At 31.8% G+C, this 18,374-nt stretch overlaps 4 protein-coding genes across 4 annotated transcripts in view; 2 read left to right on the top strand and 2 right to left on the bottom strand.

Moving 5' to 3' along the window:
• Positions 1–2,121: 2,121 nt before the first annotated feature.
• On the top strand, positions 2,122–7,681 carry LOC111678582 (ribonuclease 3). Its single transcript, XM_023439976.2, has 4 exons — positions 2,122–3,807; positions 3,909–4,656; positions 4,715–6,327; positions 7,256–7,681. The coding sequence occupies exons 1-4, from the start codon at positions 2,187–2,189 to the stop codon at positions 7,609–7,611; spliced, it is 4,338 nt and encodes a 1,445-aa protein (XP_023295744.2). The 5' UTR covers positions 2,122–2,186; the 3' UTR covers positions 7,612–7,681.
• Positions 7,682–7,695: 14 nt separating this feature from the next.
• LOC111678561 (mitochondrial-processing peptidase subunit alpha) lies at positions 7,696–10,483 on the bottom strand. The gene is made up of 5 exons (XM_023439954.2): positions 10,084–10,483; positions 9,582–9,963; positions 9,104–9,520; positions 8,327–8,972; positions 7,696–8,269 (listed from the first exon to the last, which is right to left on the bottom strand). The coding sequence occupies exons 1-5, from the start codon at positions 10,125–10,127 to the stop codon at positions 8,100–8,102; spliced, it is 1,659 nt and encodes a 552-aa protein (XP_023295722.2). The 5' UTR covers positions 10,128–10,483; the 3' UTR covers positions 7,696–8,099.
• A 1,051-nt stretch (positions 10,484–11,534) lies between these two features.
• LOC111678578 overlaps positions 11,535–18,374 on the bottom strand; it is a 38,705-nt gene continuing 31,865 nt past the window's right edge. Inside the window, exon 4 of the mRNA XM_046953685.1 lies at positions 11,535–12,930. Coding sequence (XP_046809641.1) covers positions 12,680–12,930 — 251 coding nt within the window. The 3' untranslated portion in view covers positions 11,535–12,679. The remainder of the gene's footprint in view (positions 12,931–18,374) is intronic.
• Positions 14,705–18,271, top strand: LOC111678579 (protein lifeguard 1-like). The gene is made up of 4 exons (XM_023439972.2): positions 14,705–14,936; positions 15,246–15,406; positions 17,196–17,444; positions 17,507–18,271. Exons 1-4 carry the CDS (start codon positions 14,861–14,863, stop codon positions 17,864–17,866), a joined length of 846 nt encoding a protein of 281 aa, XP_023295740.1. The 5' UTR covers positions 14,705–14,860; the 3' UTR covers positions 17,867–18,271.

The raw sequence follows: 18,374 nt of genomic DNA, 5'->3' as shown, positions 1-18,374 counted from the left end.
ACAGACCTAACTAATATTTATTACGACATTCAGCTGTTGTTTGTTGTATAACAAATGTACAATCAAGTAAGAAAGTATAGTCGTGCGTGGTCGACCATATGATACCCTACATCAGTTATGTGATTTATTTTTCATAATAAAGCATTTATCTTCAATATTCCCTTGTTCCGATATATTTAAGGAATTTATGAATGAAAAACTAATTTTCTGAAAGAGGCTTTATATGGGGGCTAGGGGCAAATATGGACCAAGCCCGATAAAATTTTGTGAATATATTTACATATTTTATTGTGCTGAATTTCATCGCGATATTTGTATAAGTTAATTTGAGACATTCAAGTAATTTTCTGAAGAGGACTTTGTATGGGAGCTAGGGTCAAATGGGGCCCGATCATTATGAAATTTGGCAGGGTCATCAAGACTTTTATAAAACTTAGTTGCACCGTATTTTATCGATATATCTGTATATTTAACATAATTATGAGCTCAGAAGCCCTTTTCTGGGGTTCTGTTCTATGGGGGCTAGGTGAAATAATGGAACGATTTTAACCATTTTCAATAGGCTTCGTCCTTGGGTTAAATAAAACGTGTGTGCCAAATTTCATCCAATTATCTTGAGAATTGAGACCTGTACCTTGCGCACAAGCTTTACATGGACAGCCAGCCATACGGATGGACACAGCTTAATCGACTCAGAAAATGACTCTAAGCCGATTGGTATACTTTAAGGTAGGTCTTGGATTAATATTTTTGTATGTTACAAACATCAGCACAAATCCAATATACATACCCTCTCCCCACTAAAGTGGACAAATTAAATTTTAGCTTGAAACTGGACAAGCATCAAAAAAGACAATCCAGCCAAGTCCAGCCAGGCTGGCAACCCTAGTGGTAACCCAGAGTAATGGTGACAAAATACCTTTTTCCTGATGATTATTAATTATATCATAGGGATTGGATAAGAGTACTTTTCGATGTACATAATATATCTAGGTTATGTAAGATCTTAATCTTAAACACCACATTTAAGAGATCACACACTGGACCCTATTTTATTAATGGATAAAAGAAAACTGGGATTTAACTCTAAGATAGTCAGCTTCAATTGTGAGAAATTTTGTTTAAATATCTCCATTAATTTCCAAATTATTGCAGAAAAATTTTCTGCAACCAAAAAACCAACCCATAATCCTCAAATAAAAAAACAGCCTAAAATTTGGCTGCGGTTTTTGAAATATTTAAAAATTGTTTATCTGTGACATCCACCCCAAACAAATTTGGTATGTTACTTCTTAAATTGTGCGCCTTTGCTAAAGAATTTTGCTGTTTTGGTTCGTGGCTTTGCTGCGGAAGTTCTTTTGACCTTGGCTTAAAATTGGAATTCCCATTTTGTTTATACAAAAATTAGGATAAAAAGATGAAAAAAATTCCGTATTGGCAGAAAAAAACTGTTATCGATTTTTTTTAGGAAAAATTTCTGGAAAATTTTTTCTTTAAAAAAAATTCGAATTTTTTTGGAAAAATTTAAAATTTTTTTGAAAAAAATTTTTTTGGAAAAATTTCGAAATTTTTCTGTAAAATTCGTTTTTTTTGAAAAAATTTAAAAATTTTTTTTTAGAAATTTTGATTATATTTTTTGGGAAGACTCAAAAATAATTATTATTGTTTTAAAAAAATTTTGAAATCACAAAAATTCGAAATTTTTTGTGATGTTTTTTTCATAAAATTTAATTTCAAAAAAATAGACAAATTTTTGGGTGTGGTGAGTTCTCAAAAGTGTGGTGAATAAAATTCAGGTGAGGTGAGTTTCTTAAAATTGTGGTGGGTTTCTAAGGTGTGGTGAATAAAATTTTATTCACCACATAAACCGTTACTCGAAAAAAATACACGGCATTACCGACACACTGCATTACCTGGAATATTTTAACTGCCTTATCACAGAATTTGAAAACATTTTTGGTTGTTGCCTTCACTTAATTCAGCTTCTCGAAGACAACAACCTCTAGTGTTATCGAATGAGCAATATTAAAAACTCAGGTTATCGATTTTGTTATTGTTTAACTCCCATCACTATTTTGCAAATGTAAACAAAAAAGTGTCATCCACAAGAAATTTATTTATTTTTCTTCACAGAGACAGACATGTTCATTTACATCGTCGCGAATTTTTAATCGGTATTTAAAAAAATGAGTTATCCGCCGCCGAAAAAAGATTACGAATCGATTCCAAACTACTATTATTATCCACCACCACAAGTACCAACAACTACAGCTCCCTATGCAGCACCACCAATTCCTGGAGTGACTTCAGCACCAACTGATGATTCAGTCGCACCTCCACCATTGCCGCCAGGTTCAGATAATCTTTATAATTATGTGTGTAATTTGCCACCACCTCCTCCTCCACCACCAACAGGTAATGAAACTGCAACCCTAAAACACTCTTCTTACAAACCTAAGTCGTCATATGCAGCGGAATCTGCAGGTGGAGCCCCACCACATTTAGGCGAAAGTAATAAATTTGAGAAAAGTTCATATTCTTTCAAATACTCGGGAGGTTATGGCAGCTCAAGTTCATATAAGCCCAGTGGTAGTGCTGGCAGTGGTGAGCCTTCTTTACACGTAGATTATCACAGACCTTCTTCAAACTATTCATACCCACCTCCTCCTACCGGCACATCTAGTAGCTATGCTTCCACCAATACTTCATCATATGACTATCATCATGCTGGTGGTTATCCGTACGACTATGAGAGTAATTATTATCCACAAAACCATCATGGCTCATCTTACAGTCATCGTTATCCCTCTACGCGTCCCCGTGGAGATTACTATTCCAGATCTTCTTCGTCGTATGCTTACAGCAAATCGGATCAATACTATGACACCAAATCAAGCTCTTCTTCATCTCATACTGATGCTGGCCGGTCAGATAAGCATTATGTGGGAAAACGCCATAGACAACGTGATGAACGTCCGGCCAAATCAGAGTCGGAACGGGACCGTTTATTAAGAACTTGGCGTTCAAATTACTGTGAAACGTCTGAAGAAATTCAACGTAAAATGGATGAATTGGCTGAAATGGATGAAGAGAGTCGTGAAGTATGGGTGCGTTCTTCACCGTCCGATCCCTATTACAAACGTACGAACAATGTACATGAAGTGGAGGCCACCACGCGTTTGGATATGTTGTGTCAACTGTTTGAGGAGAAATTAATTAATAGAGCTGATGCTGTAAGAGCTTCGTTGCCACCCTACAAACCACCACCAAGACAAACAAGACGACGTGTGTGCAAACATAAATCTGAAGGTTGTACTTCCTCAGACAGCGACTCATCTGACAATGAGGAATTTAAACTAGAACAAGACAACTGTATGGAGGAATTATCACGCAAACTACAACATCCTTACCGAGTACATGCCGACTTGTGGCACAATGAGAACGGCGAAATGAACGATGGTCCACTATGTCGTTGTTCGGTCAAGTCGCGACGTGTTGGTATACGTCACGGCATTTATCCTGGTGAAGATGGCTATCCTAAATGCGATCCAAATTCTAATAATGCTCATAAATTACATCATTATCGCATTACCATTTCACCACCTACTAATTTTCTAACTAAAACTCCCACTATTATTAAACACGATGAGCATGAATTTCTTTTTGAGGGTTTCTCATTGCTGTCACATTTTCCCCTAATGGATTTGCCTACATGCAAAGTAATTCGTTTTAATATCGAGTATACTATTCTGTATGTACCCGAGAAGATGCCAGAAAATTTTACTGTACGAGAACTGGATTTGTTTTGTAAGTGTATAATGTTCCATGTCCATGTTTGAACGGATCTTTCAGTCAATTAGAACTGTTTGAGTTTTCTTGCTTAATTTATTCTTTTATTCATGTTTTAGCTAAATATCTCTTTCACGAGCTATTGGAACTGGTCGACTTTTCTTTATTGCCAAATATTGATGGCACCATCGCCGAAAATAGTTGTCCTGCATTTCATTTCCTGCCACGCTTTGTACGCGATTTACCCGATAACGGCAAAGAGGTACTGGCCATGTGTGAAGTTCTTAAATATCTACTAGACAACGCTGGGCCTTTAGTGGATACTCAGAGATTACACAATTTAAGTCATATACCGCAAACAGAATGGCAAGATTATGTGGATAATTTCAAGGGTATGTTGGCTACCAAGCCAGGCTATAAACCCTCCTCTGTAAGAGTGGATCAATTGGATCGTAATGTTAGCGATTTGCCTGAATGCTATGATGCTGAAAGTGATCTTTGCTATCCGGCTATAGTGCATTTTGGCATACGGCCTCCCCAACTAAGTTATGCAGGCAATCCAGAATATCAAAAAGCCTGGAGGGAATATGTTAAATTTCGCCATTTAATGGCCAACATGTCGAAGCCCTCTTTTAAGGATAAACGTAAATTAGAGGAGAAAGAAGCACGTCTACAGGAAATGCGCACACAGGGTAGAATGAAACGTAATGTCACAGTGGCCGTGAGCTCAAAGGGTTATCATCGTACTGGTGTTATGTGCGATATAGTGCAGCATGCCATGTTAGTGCCCGTTTTAACCGGACATTTAAGATTCCACAAATCGTTAGATTTATTGGAAAATAATATTGGTTACAAATTCAAAAACCGGTTAGTACTTTAGCATATAGCTCAATGAATTTAAATTAATTATTTTCTTTTATTTTAGCTATTTACTCCAATTGGCTTTAACACATCCTTCTTATAAGGAAAACTATGGCACCAATCCTGATCATGCCCGTAATTCTCTAACAAATTGTGGCATACGTCAGCCGGAGTACGGGGATCGTAAAATCCATTACATGAATACTCGCAAGAGAGGCATAAATACTTTAATCAACATTATGTCACGTTTCGGCAAAGAATATGAAACCATGTCAAATATTACACACAATGAACGTTTGGAATTTTTAGGTGATGCTGTTGTGGAATTTCTAAGTTCTATACATTTGTTTTTTATGTTTCCAGAATTGGAAGAAGGTGGTTTGGCCACCTATCGAGCAGCCATAGTGCAAAATCAACATTTAGCTTTGCTGGCTAAGAAATTACATTTGGAAGAATACATGCTATATGCTCATGGTTCGGATTTGTGTCACGAACTCGAATTGCGTCATGCCATGGCCAATTGTTTTGAAGCTTTAATGGGTGCTTTGCTATTGGATGGTGGCATCTCGGTGGCAGATGAAGTATTCATGAATGCTTTGTTTATGGAAAATGATCAATTACGTGAAATTTGGAAAAATCTACCAGAACATCCTTTACAAGAACAGGAGCCTTTGGGTGATAGAGACTGTATAAGTTCATATCCTATGCTGCAGGAGTTAACCAAGTTTGAGGACTCTATAGGCATACAATTCAAGCACATACGTCTATTGGCCAGAGCCTTTACCGATCGTTCTATAGGTTTTACTCACCTTACCTTGGGCTCCAATCAACGTTTAGAGTTTCTGGGCGATACAGTTTTACAATTAATTTGTTCGGAATATTTATATCGTCATTTTCCCGAGCATCATGAAGGTCATTTGTCTTTGCTGCGTTCCTCTTTGGTTAACAATCGTACCCAGGCCGTGGTATGTGATGACTTGGGCATGACCAAATATGCTGTTTACTCCAATCCCAAAGCCGAGTTAAAAACTAAAGATAGAGCCGATTTATTGGAAGCTTTCTTAGGCTCCTTATATGTCGACAAGGGTTTACTCTATTGCGAACAATTCTGTCATGTTTGTCTCTTTCCTCGTTTACAATTGTTTATTATGAATCAAGATTGGAATGATCCCAAATCTAAGCTGCAACAATGTTGTCTCACGCTACGCACCATGGACGGTGGAGAGCCTGACATACCACTCTATAAAGTTATAGAGTCGTCAGGACCAACCAATACTCGTGTTTATACGGTTGCTGTTTATTTTAGAAACAAACGTTTAGCCACTGCTACAGGCTCTTCAATACAACAGGCCGAAATGAATGCTGCCAAACAGGCATTGGAAAATTCTCGTGATCTATTTCCTCAATTGGATCATCAGAAACGTGTTATAGCGAAGAGCATTAAGAAGCAGACGGGACGTGAATTGAACACTGAAGACAACTCTCAAAGAGATGAAAAAAAACCAAAGCTATCAGCAGCCATGGAAGATGAATCACATTTGCCTAAACAATATCGTGAACGAGAAGATATATCAAGTGATGAATTACCCGAAGATGACGGAGATGATGAGGACGACGATGATAAAACAAATGATATTGTGAGAAATGTTGATAAAAGAGATAAACGGAAATTAAGAAGTGAGTGGCAGAAGCTAAATTTAAAGAATTACATATTTCTGTCGATTTAGTTGTTTGATGAACAATCAGCTCTGTTGTCTGATTAAATTATTTTCTATAGAAAATTGTTGGCTCAAATGTTTGATGAACAATTTTCTATAGAAAATTGTTAGCTCAAATTGTCAAGTCAGTTGTCTGATGAACAATTTTCTATAGAAAATTGTCAAGTCTGATGAACAATTTTCTATAGAACAATTTTTGATGAACAATTTTCTATAGAAAATTGTCAAGTCACTTGTCTGATGAACAATTTTCTATAGAAAATTGTCAAGTCAGTTGTCTCATGAACAATTTTCTATAGAAAATTGTCAAGTCAGTTGTCTCATGAACAATTTTCTATAGAAAATTGTCAGTTCAGTTGTCTGTTGAACGAATTTCTATAGAAAAATGTCAGATCACTCGTCTGATTAACAAATTTTCTGAAAAAAATTGTCAGCTCTGTTGTCTGATGAACAATTTTCTATAGAAAATTGTTGGCTCACATGTCTGATGAACAATTTTCTATAGAAAATTGTCAAGTGACTTGTCTAAAGAACAATTTTCTATAGAAAATTGTTAAGTCAGTTGTCTCATGAACAATTTTCTATAGAAAATTGTCAGTTCAGTTGTTTGATGAACGAATTTCTATAGCAAATAGTCAGCTCTCTCGTCTGATTAACAAATTTTCTGAAAAAAATTGTTGTGTAATGAACAATTTTCTATAGAAATTTATCAGCTCAGTTGTCTGATGAACAAAAATTATCAGATCAGTTGTCTGATGAAGAATTTTCTATAGAAAATAGTTAGCACAATTGTCTGATGAACAATTTTCTATAGAAAGTATTCAGCACAAATATTTTCTATATATTCTTTGCTTTTTTTAATCTGGTGAAACTTCTTTCATTTTCAGCTTATTCTAGTGATAAATATTCTGACGCAGAAAGTTTGACATCAGTTGGTAGTATTGATACACCGAAAAAGAAATCACCAAGACGTTCCTCAGATCGTATATCTCCGAAACGTGTTCGTTTACATCATTCCTCTTCAGAGTCCATAAGCAAATCTATAACAATTATACCACCAATTCCCTGTGAAGATGTAAGCAGTGACGATGAAGATTTCCAAAAACCAAATGAACCTTCAAAACAAACAGCCACAACTGATGATAAAACCAGTAAACAGAATTTAATTTTAAGTGATTTAAAAGACTTGGTAGAAGATATATCATCTTCGTCGGATTTGGAGCCCGGTGAAATATCCAACTGAATTAGTTTTTAAATGTGACCGTTATATATAAACATTTTATTTCAAAAATTGAATTAATAAAACTCTAAAATGACAAAAAAATCATTATTAATGTCAAATTAATTGCTCTTGTTTGTTTATTGAAAAAAACTTGTAACAATTTTCAATTTTGTTAAAAAAAAACAATATTTCAATAACTTGTTTTAATCTATTGAAGAGGCATATACAAAAAGTTATTGGCCATTAGAAAAACAATTAAAATACTTAAAAGATGTAGATTTATAAAGTTACAGAAAGATAACAAACAAGTAATGAATTTTCTAATTGCCAAAATTAATAAACTAAATACATAATCAAGTGGAGCGCTTGTTAGTTATAATTGTTTGGTTTACTACACTGTTTTTTTGTTTTATATATGGAGTTTTTATACGACACTTTGTAAAAGTGTTCAAAATTATGTTTTTATAATTCCTGTGGGAACTGAGTGAGGATCAATTAAAATGATTGAATCATTTAAACAATGAGAGACGACGTGTGTTTAATTTGCCATCATGATGTAAAGCATTTTGTACTTCTTTAATGTCAGGCAGGCTAGCAATATCACCACGAGCAGCCAATGACACCGGTGTGGCCAAAATGCGTTTCGCCACTCTCTGAATATCAGCTGCAGTAATTTTATCTGAAATTTAAGTATTTTAGAATTGAACTCAATTGCAATAAGTCTGAGAATACCCACCAATTTCATTAATAAAATGTTCTGGCCTCTTACGGTGACCAGTGGCTAAAACTTGACGTCCCACATCTTCAAATACCACCGGTCTGGACTCCAAATTCATCAATAACATCGACTGTAGCTGAATCTTTGAACGACTTAATTCCTCGCGTCCTGGATTTGAAGTCATATTTACCAATTCTCTTGTGACAACTTCAACCATATCACGTACATTACTTGGTGGAGCACTGGCATGTATGCAGAATAAACCAGTATCAGCATAAGCATGATTATAAGCAGTAGCACTGTACATCCAATGGTAACGATTTAAGACGTTTGTATATAGACGCGAGTACATTCCCTTGCCAGGACCACCAGCCGAAAAAGAACCGCCACCACCCATCATTATATTGAGTACACACAGAGCCACAAAGTCTGGATCTTGATGTGAGCAACCCTCAAGACCGACTACAACATGGGCAAGTTCAGGTAGACCAGCTGCGGCATAAATTGGTATTTCACATTCCTCTTTGCGTAGACCACCGGTGTATTGGGCAATGGATTTGTCAACTTCTTGGGCACCAGTTCCACTAATTTGTTCTTTGTCCCAAATAGCAGCATCGTCAACAAAGAAACGTTCTACATTTCGTACTAATTCATCATGGTTAACCTAAAAGAATGTATTCTTTCATAGCTTCATAGATTTTCTTTGTATCTCAAAATTTAAAATTTTTGGTCATTTCACGAAATTAATTTAAAAAATCTTAAAATGTATACTTTATAACTAAAATTACTACTTACACCGACACCAGCAATGACCATACGTTCAGGTGTATGATGATATTTCAAATAGTTCATCAATACATTACGATTAATGGCATCTAGATTTTCGGGAGGACACAATTTTGGCAAACCCAAGGTATTATCTCTATAAGCAGCGGCATGAATCATATCCATAAGTATTGGTTCCTGTTCGGGACGCATACCCAAAGTTTCCAATTCAAATTGTATAGCACGTCTAGCCAAAAATACCTCCTCATCATGTAAAGTGGGTCTCAAAGTTACATCAGCCAAAAGACGTGTAACAGATTCAATGGCACGACTGTCTATGCTAGCGGCATAGATAAGAGTATCACGAGAACTTTGACAATCACATATGCCACCATTTTTCTCAAGTTCCTTTAAAATGGCATCTTTATTGGGGAAGTTGGTGGTAGACTTAAGCGAAAAAAAGCACAAGTTTATTAAAAAAACAAAACAACCTTTATTGGAAACTTACGTTAAAAGCTAATTTTTCCAAAAAATGTGACACACCACCTGGGTAGGTAACCTCATAACGTGGACCTGAATCAATAACCAAACCTACTGTACAAAACTGACCAAAACGTGGTTCAGAAGCCACTCTCAAGCCATTGGGCAGAGTTGTTACTTTAGTGGCACTACTTTCTAACAAGGGTTTAGCATATTCCACTTCAGCCAAATCGGGTATGGGCTGTGTTAAGGGAGGCAATTTGGTGACCACTTCCGTAGATGGTTGATTGACGGTATAAAGTCCATCAACATTTTTACGCAAACCACCGGTAATGTTGCCAATACCGGTACCACTGCCTATCTCTTCTATGTTGGGCGAAGAGGTTTTTGTTGCAAATCTCCGGGATACACTGCATATAAGAAATTTGAAAAGTTAGGAAAACATAACATCACGTTTTAAGGTTATTCAATAGTATTTATTGTTGTGAAATGCCGCAAATTGTCTGCCTCTCACCACACTTACTACTTACCTTTTCCAAGAGTTTCTTAAATGATTTAAAGCACGCAATTGCATTTTAAATGCTTTCCTAAACACACGCACACAAAAAACTCGTTTAATTTAACTTCTTATTTCGTTTATATTTTAAATTTATTAAATTTTTTAATATCTTTCAATGTATTTTTTCTAAAACATAATTGTGAGAATGAGAAAAATTATTTTAGAAGAAAGATTACGAATGACAGCTGTTTTTGACTGTTTTGGTTAGGGTTTTTATAGAAGACAAAAAAGCGAAAAGTTGACTTTTGGCATTTAGGTCGGGTTTTCAACTTTTGGATATATGTAAATGAAGTCTTTTTGTTTTTATTTCACTTTTAAATATTTTATTAACTTTCTTATGCAAAATCAATTCTTCACAATACATATCCACTGAGTTGGGGCATAAAAGTCGACTTCGAATTTCGCCGACATTATTACAAAGTCTTTTTATAGGAACCCTAATTTAATGTGTGGATGTTATTCTTTATGAAGTTGCCAGACTGTTTAATTAATTACAAGCATATACAGTGAGAATTAAAATATATGGGAAAATACAAAAATTTTTATGAAATTTTGTATGAAAAATTATCTTTTATAAACCTTTTAAAAATTGTTATGAATAATGCTTTTAATCAGTTACAAATTAAATGATTGAACAAATTTTTAAATTTTGAAGGAATTTAGTTATGAATATTAAATTAATCTGTTAGAAATTAAAAAATGTTTTTTTAATTCAATTCAAACAAACATGTGAAATACAAAAATTAGAATTTTCCAAATCTAAAGATTTAGATTTTTCGAGAGGAAATCTCATATTCTTTAGATTTTTTCAAATATATGGAATTAAATACTGTGTAATTACAAAATTATTTATCTAATTTCATAAATCATGGTCTCAAATCTTAGTTTTTAAAAGAGAATACTAAATTCATAACAGTCCTAAAATGAAAGATATCTCAGTAAAGGTATGTACAGTGAATCAACTAAGTTTTTTGCTTTTCTTATTTGAAGAGAATTTTATTTTTTTGTTCATAAAAAACTTCGAATAAACAGTTAAAAAGTAAATTTATGTTTCTTAATTAAAAATAGATATTGTGTAAAATGGGAAAACCATAAAAGAAGTATTTAAATACAAATTTTGGTGCATTTGTTGTTGCATTTTATTACAATTATGAAATGTTTATCAATATCCTTTTAAAATATAAAATTGATGAAATAAATTAGGGAATTATCAGAAATAATCTCATTGAACAACTCATTTATCATCTCCAAAGTCGTAATACGAACTAATTTTTATAATTCCACAATTTAAAAAATCTAATTAGGACCATGAGGAGATATATGTTTATATTTTATTATTTTCTTAAATATAGCAAGTGCTACACTTTAATTCACAACAAACCTTTTATTCAAATTTACAAAATAAAAATAGATTAATATATATATATTTGTATATAGCAATAATTGTTCATTTATTTATCGTTTTTCGTAAGCTATTAATGATGACTTCTCGTTTCAGTTTTATTCTTAAGAAGATGAAAACAAAATCTACAGTTCTCATTCAAAATTAGCTGAAATAGAATAATACTTTTGTTATAATAAAAAAAATGTTTTTTTTGTTATTTTTATTTTTCAATCACTACAAATCTTGCAAAAAACCATTGAATATTAAATAAAATAATATAATGTAAGAAAAACTAATTAAATAATAATCACATTTTATGCTTAATTTTCTAAATCACTTTCATTCTTATATTCATCGCTTGTTTTCTATAATTATAGACAAATAAAAAAAAATATTTATTTTAAATTAAAAAAAATCCAACAAAAAAGTATTAACAATTATTCAAGCAAAGCTAAGCTTGAACTTTAAATTACTTCATTAACATAAAAAAAAATTAAAAACTAAACAAATAAAATATGTATTAGAAAAATAATAATAATAATAATAATAATAATAATAATAATAATAATAATAATAAATATTACCAAATACTCTTATAATTATATTAATTACTTAGTTTTTATTTGAAATCTTGCATTTTCATTTCTTATTTCTTAAATATCATTTTAGTTCTAAACTTGTATAATTGTATGCATTGTTAGACTTAAGCTTTAGGTTTAATTAAGATATTTTTCTTTTTGTTTTCAGTTTAATTCATGGTATGTTTTTTTTTTAATTTTCTCTAAGAAAATTGTTTGGTTTTTGTTATTGTTGCATTTTAGAAAATTATTCTTATTTTAAACATAATATTAAGTATTGTTGTTGTTTAAAATTAATGTATAGATTAGTTATAATGTTTAATTTGTAATTCTATTAACTACAGTTTAAACTTAATAATTAAGTTTAAGCTGGTTCTTAAAACCCATCCTCATATTAATTATTTTATATATATTTTTTTTATTTGAGGCAATATTTGTTAATTTAACAAGTTATTTTTTTTTTGTTTCGTAAAAAAGAAATTATATTGTAATCATATTATTGTAACTTAGAGCATTCTTATATTTTTTTGTTTAAGTTTAAATGATAATGATGTATTGTGTTTGTTGTATTGTTCAGATTTCCAAAATATATTCAGTTATATTTTTTACTCATCTGTAAATGGATGTTCTGAGGTTTCACTGCTATTACGTCTACGATTTTCGAGAATTTTTGTGGCTTGTTCTAATGTTTCCTTATAGAAAATATTATAATTTTCACTTGGCAGTGAATATTTTGTATCATCAAGATGCCATGTTAGTCCTAGAACAATATTAAAAGCAGAAGTATCATAACTATGGCAACCAGAATAACGATATTGGGGCTTTTTATTATATTTGCAGCCATTTGATTGAGCACCTAAAAATAGAAAAAAAATATACAATTAATTAATATTAGTAGAAATGTTTGATATATAAAAAAGAGAGTTTACAGGGACATGTCCAATTATCTGATATAGCCTTTAGTATTGTTATTTCACAAAGAAATCCTAAAAGATTATCATAATCTCTTAAAATTAAAACAAATTTTTTCTTTTTCATTCCAATAATATTGAAAATTTTTGTGACTAAAATCTACATTTTTGCTAAAATTTATAAAAAAAAATTGTGAAATTGTTTTGAATATTCGAAAAAATTTTAATTGTAAAACTTGTTAAGAAAGTTCTTAAATATAGAAAAAATCAATCAAAATCAAAAGTATTGCTTATTAGTTAGTTAGTTAGTTAGTTAGTTTGAAAGGAGGATGTATACACATCAAATCCGAAGAAATACACCTAGGCCTCTATCGGGCCTATTGTGCGCTCCTTAACCAGTGCCACGGGAATCGAACCCAACACCTCCGGTCTACCAGACTAGAATACTAACCTACCACTAACCAACCGACATTTCTTAGTTTACGATATTGGTAGTTAAAATTAAAAAATTGCGGAATTGAGATACTGGAAGAGATTATAACTAGACAACATTTAACAAAGAGAGAGTTTTCCGATCGCCTTTCAATTTTTTGGAGTAGTATATGGACTATTATATAGAGTGGATAATAATCTATCGACTAGTCTTTTGTCTAATTTATAGACTATTTACCAGCCTAAGAATCAGTCTATGAATGGTATTAACGTCTAGTTAAAAGTACTTAAAAACTATAGATTAGCCATTAGACAGGTCAATAGTCTAATGGCTAATCTATAGTTTTTAAGTACTTTTAACTAGACGTTTAAAGTATTTGTGAATTAGTCTCTAGACTATTACCAGTCTAAGGGTGGTTTTTAAGTACTTTTAACTAGACGTTTAAAGTATTTGTGAATTAGTCTCTAGACTATTACCAGTCTAAGGATGGGTTTTACAGATAAAGATAATCTACATTCTTTGTTTAAACCTAGTTTAATATATGTTTTGTGTTTTTCAGTTATTAGTAAAGTTACTTATTATCTTAGTTTAACTGAGTGTAATTGACCAATTAAACTCAAGTTATATAAGTGAGAAAACACAATTAACAAAAACAATAAAACAATGATTTCGGAAGAACAAAAACTTAATATTTTAAGTAAATTGCAATTTTCTAATTTGGTTTGTTTTATTTATTATTGTTTTAAATGTTAATTTAACATTTTTTACAAAATTTTCCATTTTACAAAAGTATGTTTGCAAAAAACAGCTGTTTATTGTATATGTTTTTGAGTGAAAAGTTGGCAATACTAACAATGTTAACTAAGCTTAAATCTAAAACTGAAAAACGCAATCATCGGTTAAAGTCCTCCAAAATTTTTTCGGAGTTTAAGCCTAGTTTAACTGAGTAGTAAGAAACCCGCCCTAAGAACCAGTCTATTGAATGGTATTAAATATTGACCTGTCTAATGACTAATCTATAGATTTTAAGTACTTTTAACTAGACGTTTAAAGTATTTGTGAATTAGTCTCTAGACTAGTGTAAAAAGTATTGATACTAGTTTATTGTCTAGTTATAGGCTGGTCCCTATCTATTCTATTCGTGCTTGATTTGGTACAATTTGACCCAAAAAACTACACTCTTAAAAATACCATTTACCATATTTATTTTTATTAACAACTTATTATCATGTAAAAATGTGGCAACATCTTAACATCCACAAAGTAAACAATAAAAACTCTGGCAAACAACAAACATAACATAAACGAAGAAGACAGAAAAAATACGTATTTCAAGTGGATCAAGAGAATAAAGAAATTACAAATTTTTATCGACGGCAATAAATTCAATTTTTTGTACAATTTTTTTATATTTATAGAAGTTTTTAGATTCAAAAACAATAATGAATCCACAGGGATATGCCCAGCAACCACCGTATCCCAGCCAGCCGGGTTATGAACCTGGTCCACCACCATCAAGTAAGTAGAAGAAAATTTCCATTTTAAGATGCAGTCGACGACGAAGGGGGACAGTAAAAAAACCCATTTGATTATTAATTAGCTTGCTAGATTGCTAATGCATTGGCAAAAATAAACGAAAGAAAAAAATGCTGGTATACACATTATATGAAAAGAAAAAAAAAACATGAATCAATGTAGTCGTGGATTGATGATGCATTTTACGATGTTTGTTTAAAATAATCCTTTGCGTCCCTAATTTAAGTTATTCAATTAATTGTTTATTATTTACAATAATTTTTGTTTTCTTGCAAATAAATTTTATTAAAGGTCAACCCTATGGCTGGAAACCAAACCCTCCCGCCGATAATATACCTTCACCAGCCAGTGGCGGTTTCATAGATCCAGAGGATTTGCAACCTAAGAATTTTTCATTTAATGAAGCCAGTGTACGCAAGGGTTTCTTACGTAAAGTCTACCTCATTTTAATGGTAAGAGAAAAAAACAAATATACAGTCAACATTACATGTCTACACTACAATGTAATTTGCGAACTACGATTTTGTTTTGTTTATTCTGTGATGAAATTCAATTGAATGAAAAAAATTCTGATAACATTATTCTATTTTCTTGGAAAAATGTTTCATATTCTACAAAATTTGTTTGTTTTAAAACATAAACAAATAAGCTAGATGGTATAAATATGATTTTGCTAAATAAGCCAAAATCTGGTTTTGGCTAGTATCCGAACAAAAACTTTGTTCATTAATAAAATAGATTATGGTGGTAGTTTAAAGATGGATTGGCGTAATTCATTAAATATTTTAAAGGTTATAAATGTGGTCATTTTCATGAATCATGAATCCAGATTTTACCAATTTCGATTAGTGAAAATCTAGTTTCTGAACAATTGCTAGTAAAATCTATAAATTTTTCACAATAAGCTCAAAATATAATTCAAAGTACTGAAAATATTCAAAGAACTGAACTAAAAATAGGCAAAGAGTATATTGCAGAAAGAACTAACCTAGACCCCTATCGCCCATAGCAGAAATAGAGAAGAACCTGCAGCGGAAAACAAGAGTTGCTCTGGCACGACTGAGATCGGGATGGAGCAACAGGCTCAACGCCTACTGGTCCCGCATAGACCGTGCCGTTCCCAATATATGCTCATCTTGTGGACAGGGTCCCCATGATACCCACCACATATTCAACTGTCCAGCCCACCCTACTTCACTTAGCCCAATGGATTTATGGACTAACCCCATTGAAGTAGCCCAATTTCTTGGCTTGGACCTAAATACAGAACCCCCGGATTAAAATTGTATAGTTTAAGCTGCTACAACAACAACCCCTATCTATTTTTCACAATGAACTGAAAATATTAAAAGTACGGAGAAATTGCGAAAAATAAATGAAAATCTGAATACGAATGTAAACATCCAAAGAAGTGAAAGTACTGAAAAAGTACTGGAGAAGTGATGATTTTAGCACAGGCTTGTCATAGGAGGGATGTTCTTTTTATTTGATCCCAAATTCAATACATCTGAAGTTATTTTCAGAATGAAATTTTTATGTCCTTTTTTGAAATTTATTGGGAATTGAAATTGTAGTAATAAAAAAATTCAGTTCAAAAAAAAGTACCTCCAATTTTAAACAAAATTTGATTCTTTTCGCTTCTTTGAAAGTTAATAAAAATCACTTCCACTTGATGCTACTTTTGAAGTGGTAATAAATGTTATTCTTTTGGAAGTACTTTGATTCATTTTTGCTGGAAATATATGTATTAGAATTGTTATTAATGTATTCTTTTAATGAAATTTAAAAATACTTTCTTTGAAAAGGGATAGAGTAAACGAGAAAGTCTTGCTTTTTCTGATCTTTAAATATTCCGAATGGAATTTGAACGATTTGAAATCGATCCATTGTGATGCATTTCGATTGAGGAAAGGATTTTCCTTTTATCCATTTCAAGTCGAGTCTTTTTATGAATAACTGATTAAAAACTCTTACAAGTGTAACCATAATAGCATATAACAACATACTAAACTAATTATAAATAAACTATTAATCAATATCAAAACCGCAACTGAAAGTAAGATTTTGCAAAAATTTCTAGTATTTTTTCAATTAATGTGTAAATACAAAAATGCTTTTAAAGATAAAACCAAAATAAAAAATTTCCAACCATATACTGCTATATCTCAATATTTATAACCACAGATTAAGTCAGACTTTATAACTCAAAAGTAATTTTCGTATTATTTTTATCCATTTTAGGGTCAATTACTTTTTACATTTGGTGTAGTGGCACTATTTTTATTCCATGAACCAACATTGAAATTTTCCCAAAGGAATCCAGGCCTAGTATTGGCAGCTTGCATCATAACTTTGGTGGTTGTAGTGGCTATGGCCTGTTGTGAGTCAGCACGTCGTACATTCCCGACTAATTTTATATGTTTAAGTATATTTACGGCAGCCGAATCATTCCTAGTTGGTGCCATAGCTGGTCGTTATAATGCAGAATCGGTGAGTTGTTAATCGTTTAGAGAGATGTAAACAAATTTAAACTCAATTTTTCTCTTTTCTAGGTATTTTTGGCGGTTGGCATTACGGCCATACTCTGTTTAGCATTGACTCTATTCGCTTTTCAAACAAAATATGATTTTACTGCCTGTGGTGGTTTTCTACTTGCTGCCATGGTTGTTCTCTTGATATTTGGTATTGTTGGCATGTTTTGGCGTGCTCATATTATTCAAACTATTTATGCCGGCTGTGGTGCTCTTTTGGCCTGTGTATTCCTTATCTATGATACACAAATTATGATGGGCGGTGATCACAAATACAGCATTAGTCCTGAGGAGTATATATTTGCTGCCTTGAATCTTTACATGGATATTGTACGCATTTTCTTGTTTATTTTACAATTAATTGGCAATAGAAATAATTAATGGAAATATTCTTAAAACATTCCAATGATTTGCACCCACTGTGCTATTGAGAATCTTGAGTTTTTTTATATTTTGATTTAATACATTTATGTATTTAATTATGTGTAAAACTATGAATTTATATATGAAGTTTTTTTTCTAATTTAAGCTTTTTGCGTCTCAATTATTATCTATTCTATGTCATAATTATTGACTTATTTATTGCGTAATTTGAGTATGAATACTATTCCCTATATTCATAAACGACTCATAAAATTATTGATGGTTTATTACAGAAAATGTATTTATTAAATAAATCATTAATAACTTAATGAATTTTAGGGGTAAATGTATGAATAAGAATTTAATTGTAAATTAAAGTTGTTTACTTGTAACAATAATAATTAACCGAATTTTTAAAAATAACTTGTGTATGTGTGTTTGTGTTTTATTCTAATTTGGTATATTAATTGGTGGATTAAATTAATTGAGCTAATAATCATTATTTTTTCAAATTAATTATGAAAAA

This window comes from Lucilia cuprina, chromosome 6, assembly GCF_022045245.1.
Source record: "Lucilia cuprina isolate Lc7/37 chromosome 6, ASM2204524v1, whole genome shotgun sequence".
NCBI classification, from domain to species: domain Eukaryota; kingdom Metazoa; phylum Arthropoda; class Insecta; order Diptera; family Calliphoridae; genus Lucilia; species Lucilia cuprina.
Note: the sequence above shows the minus strand (reverse complement) of the source record. Positions and strands in the feature narration are given on the sequence as shown.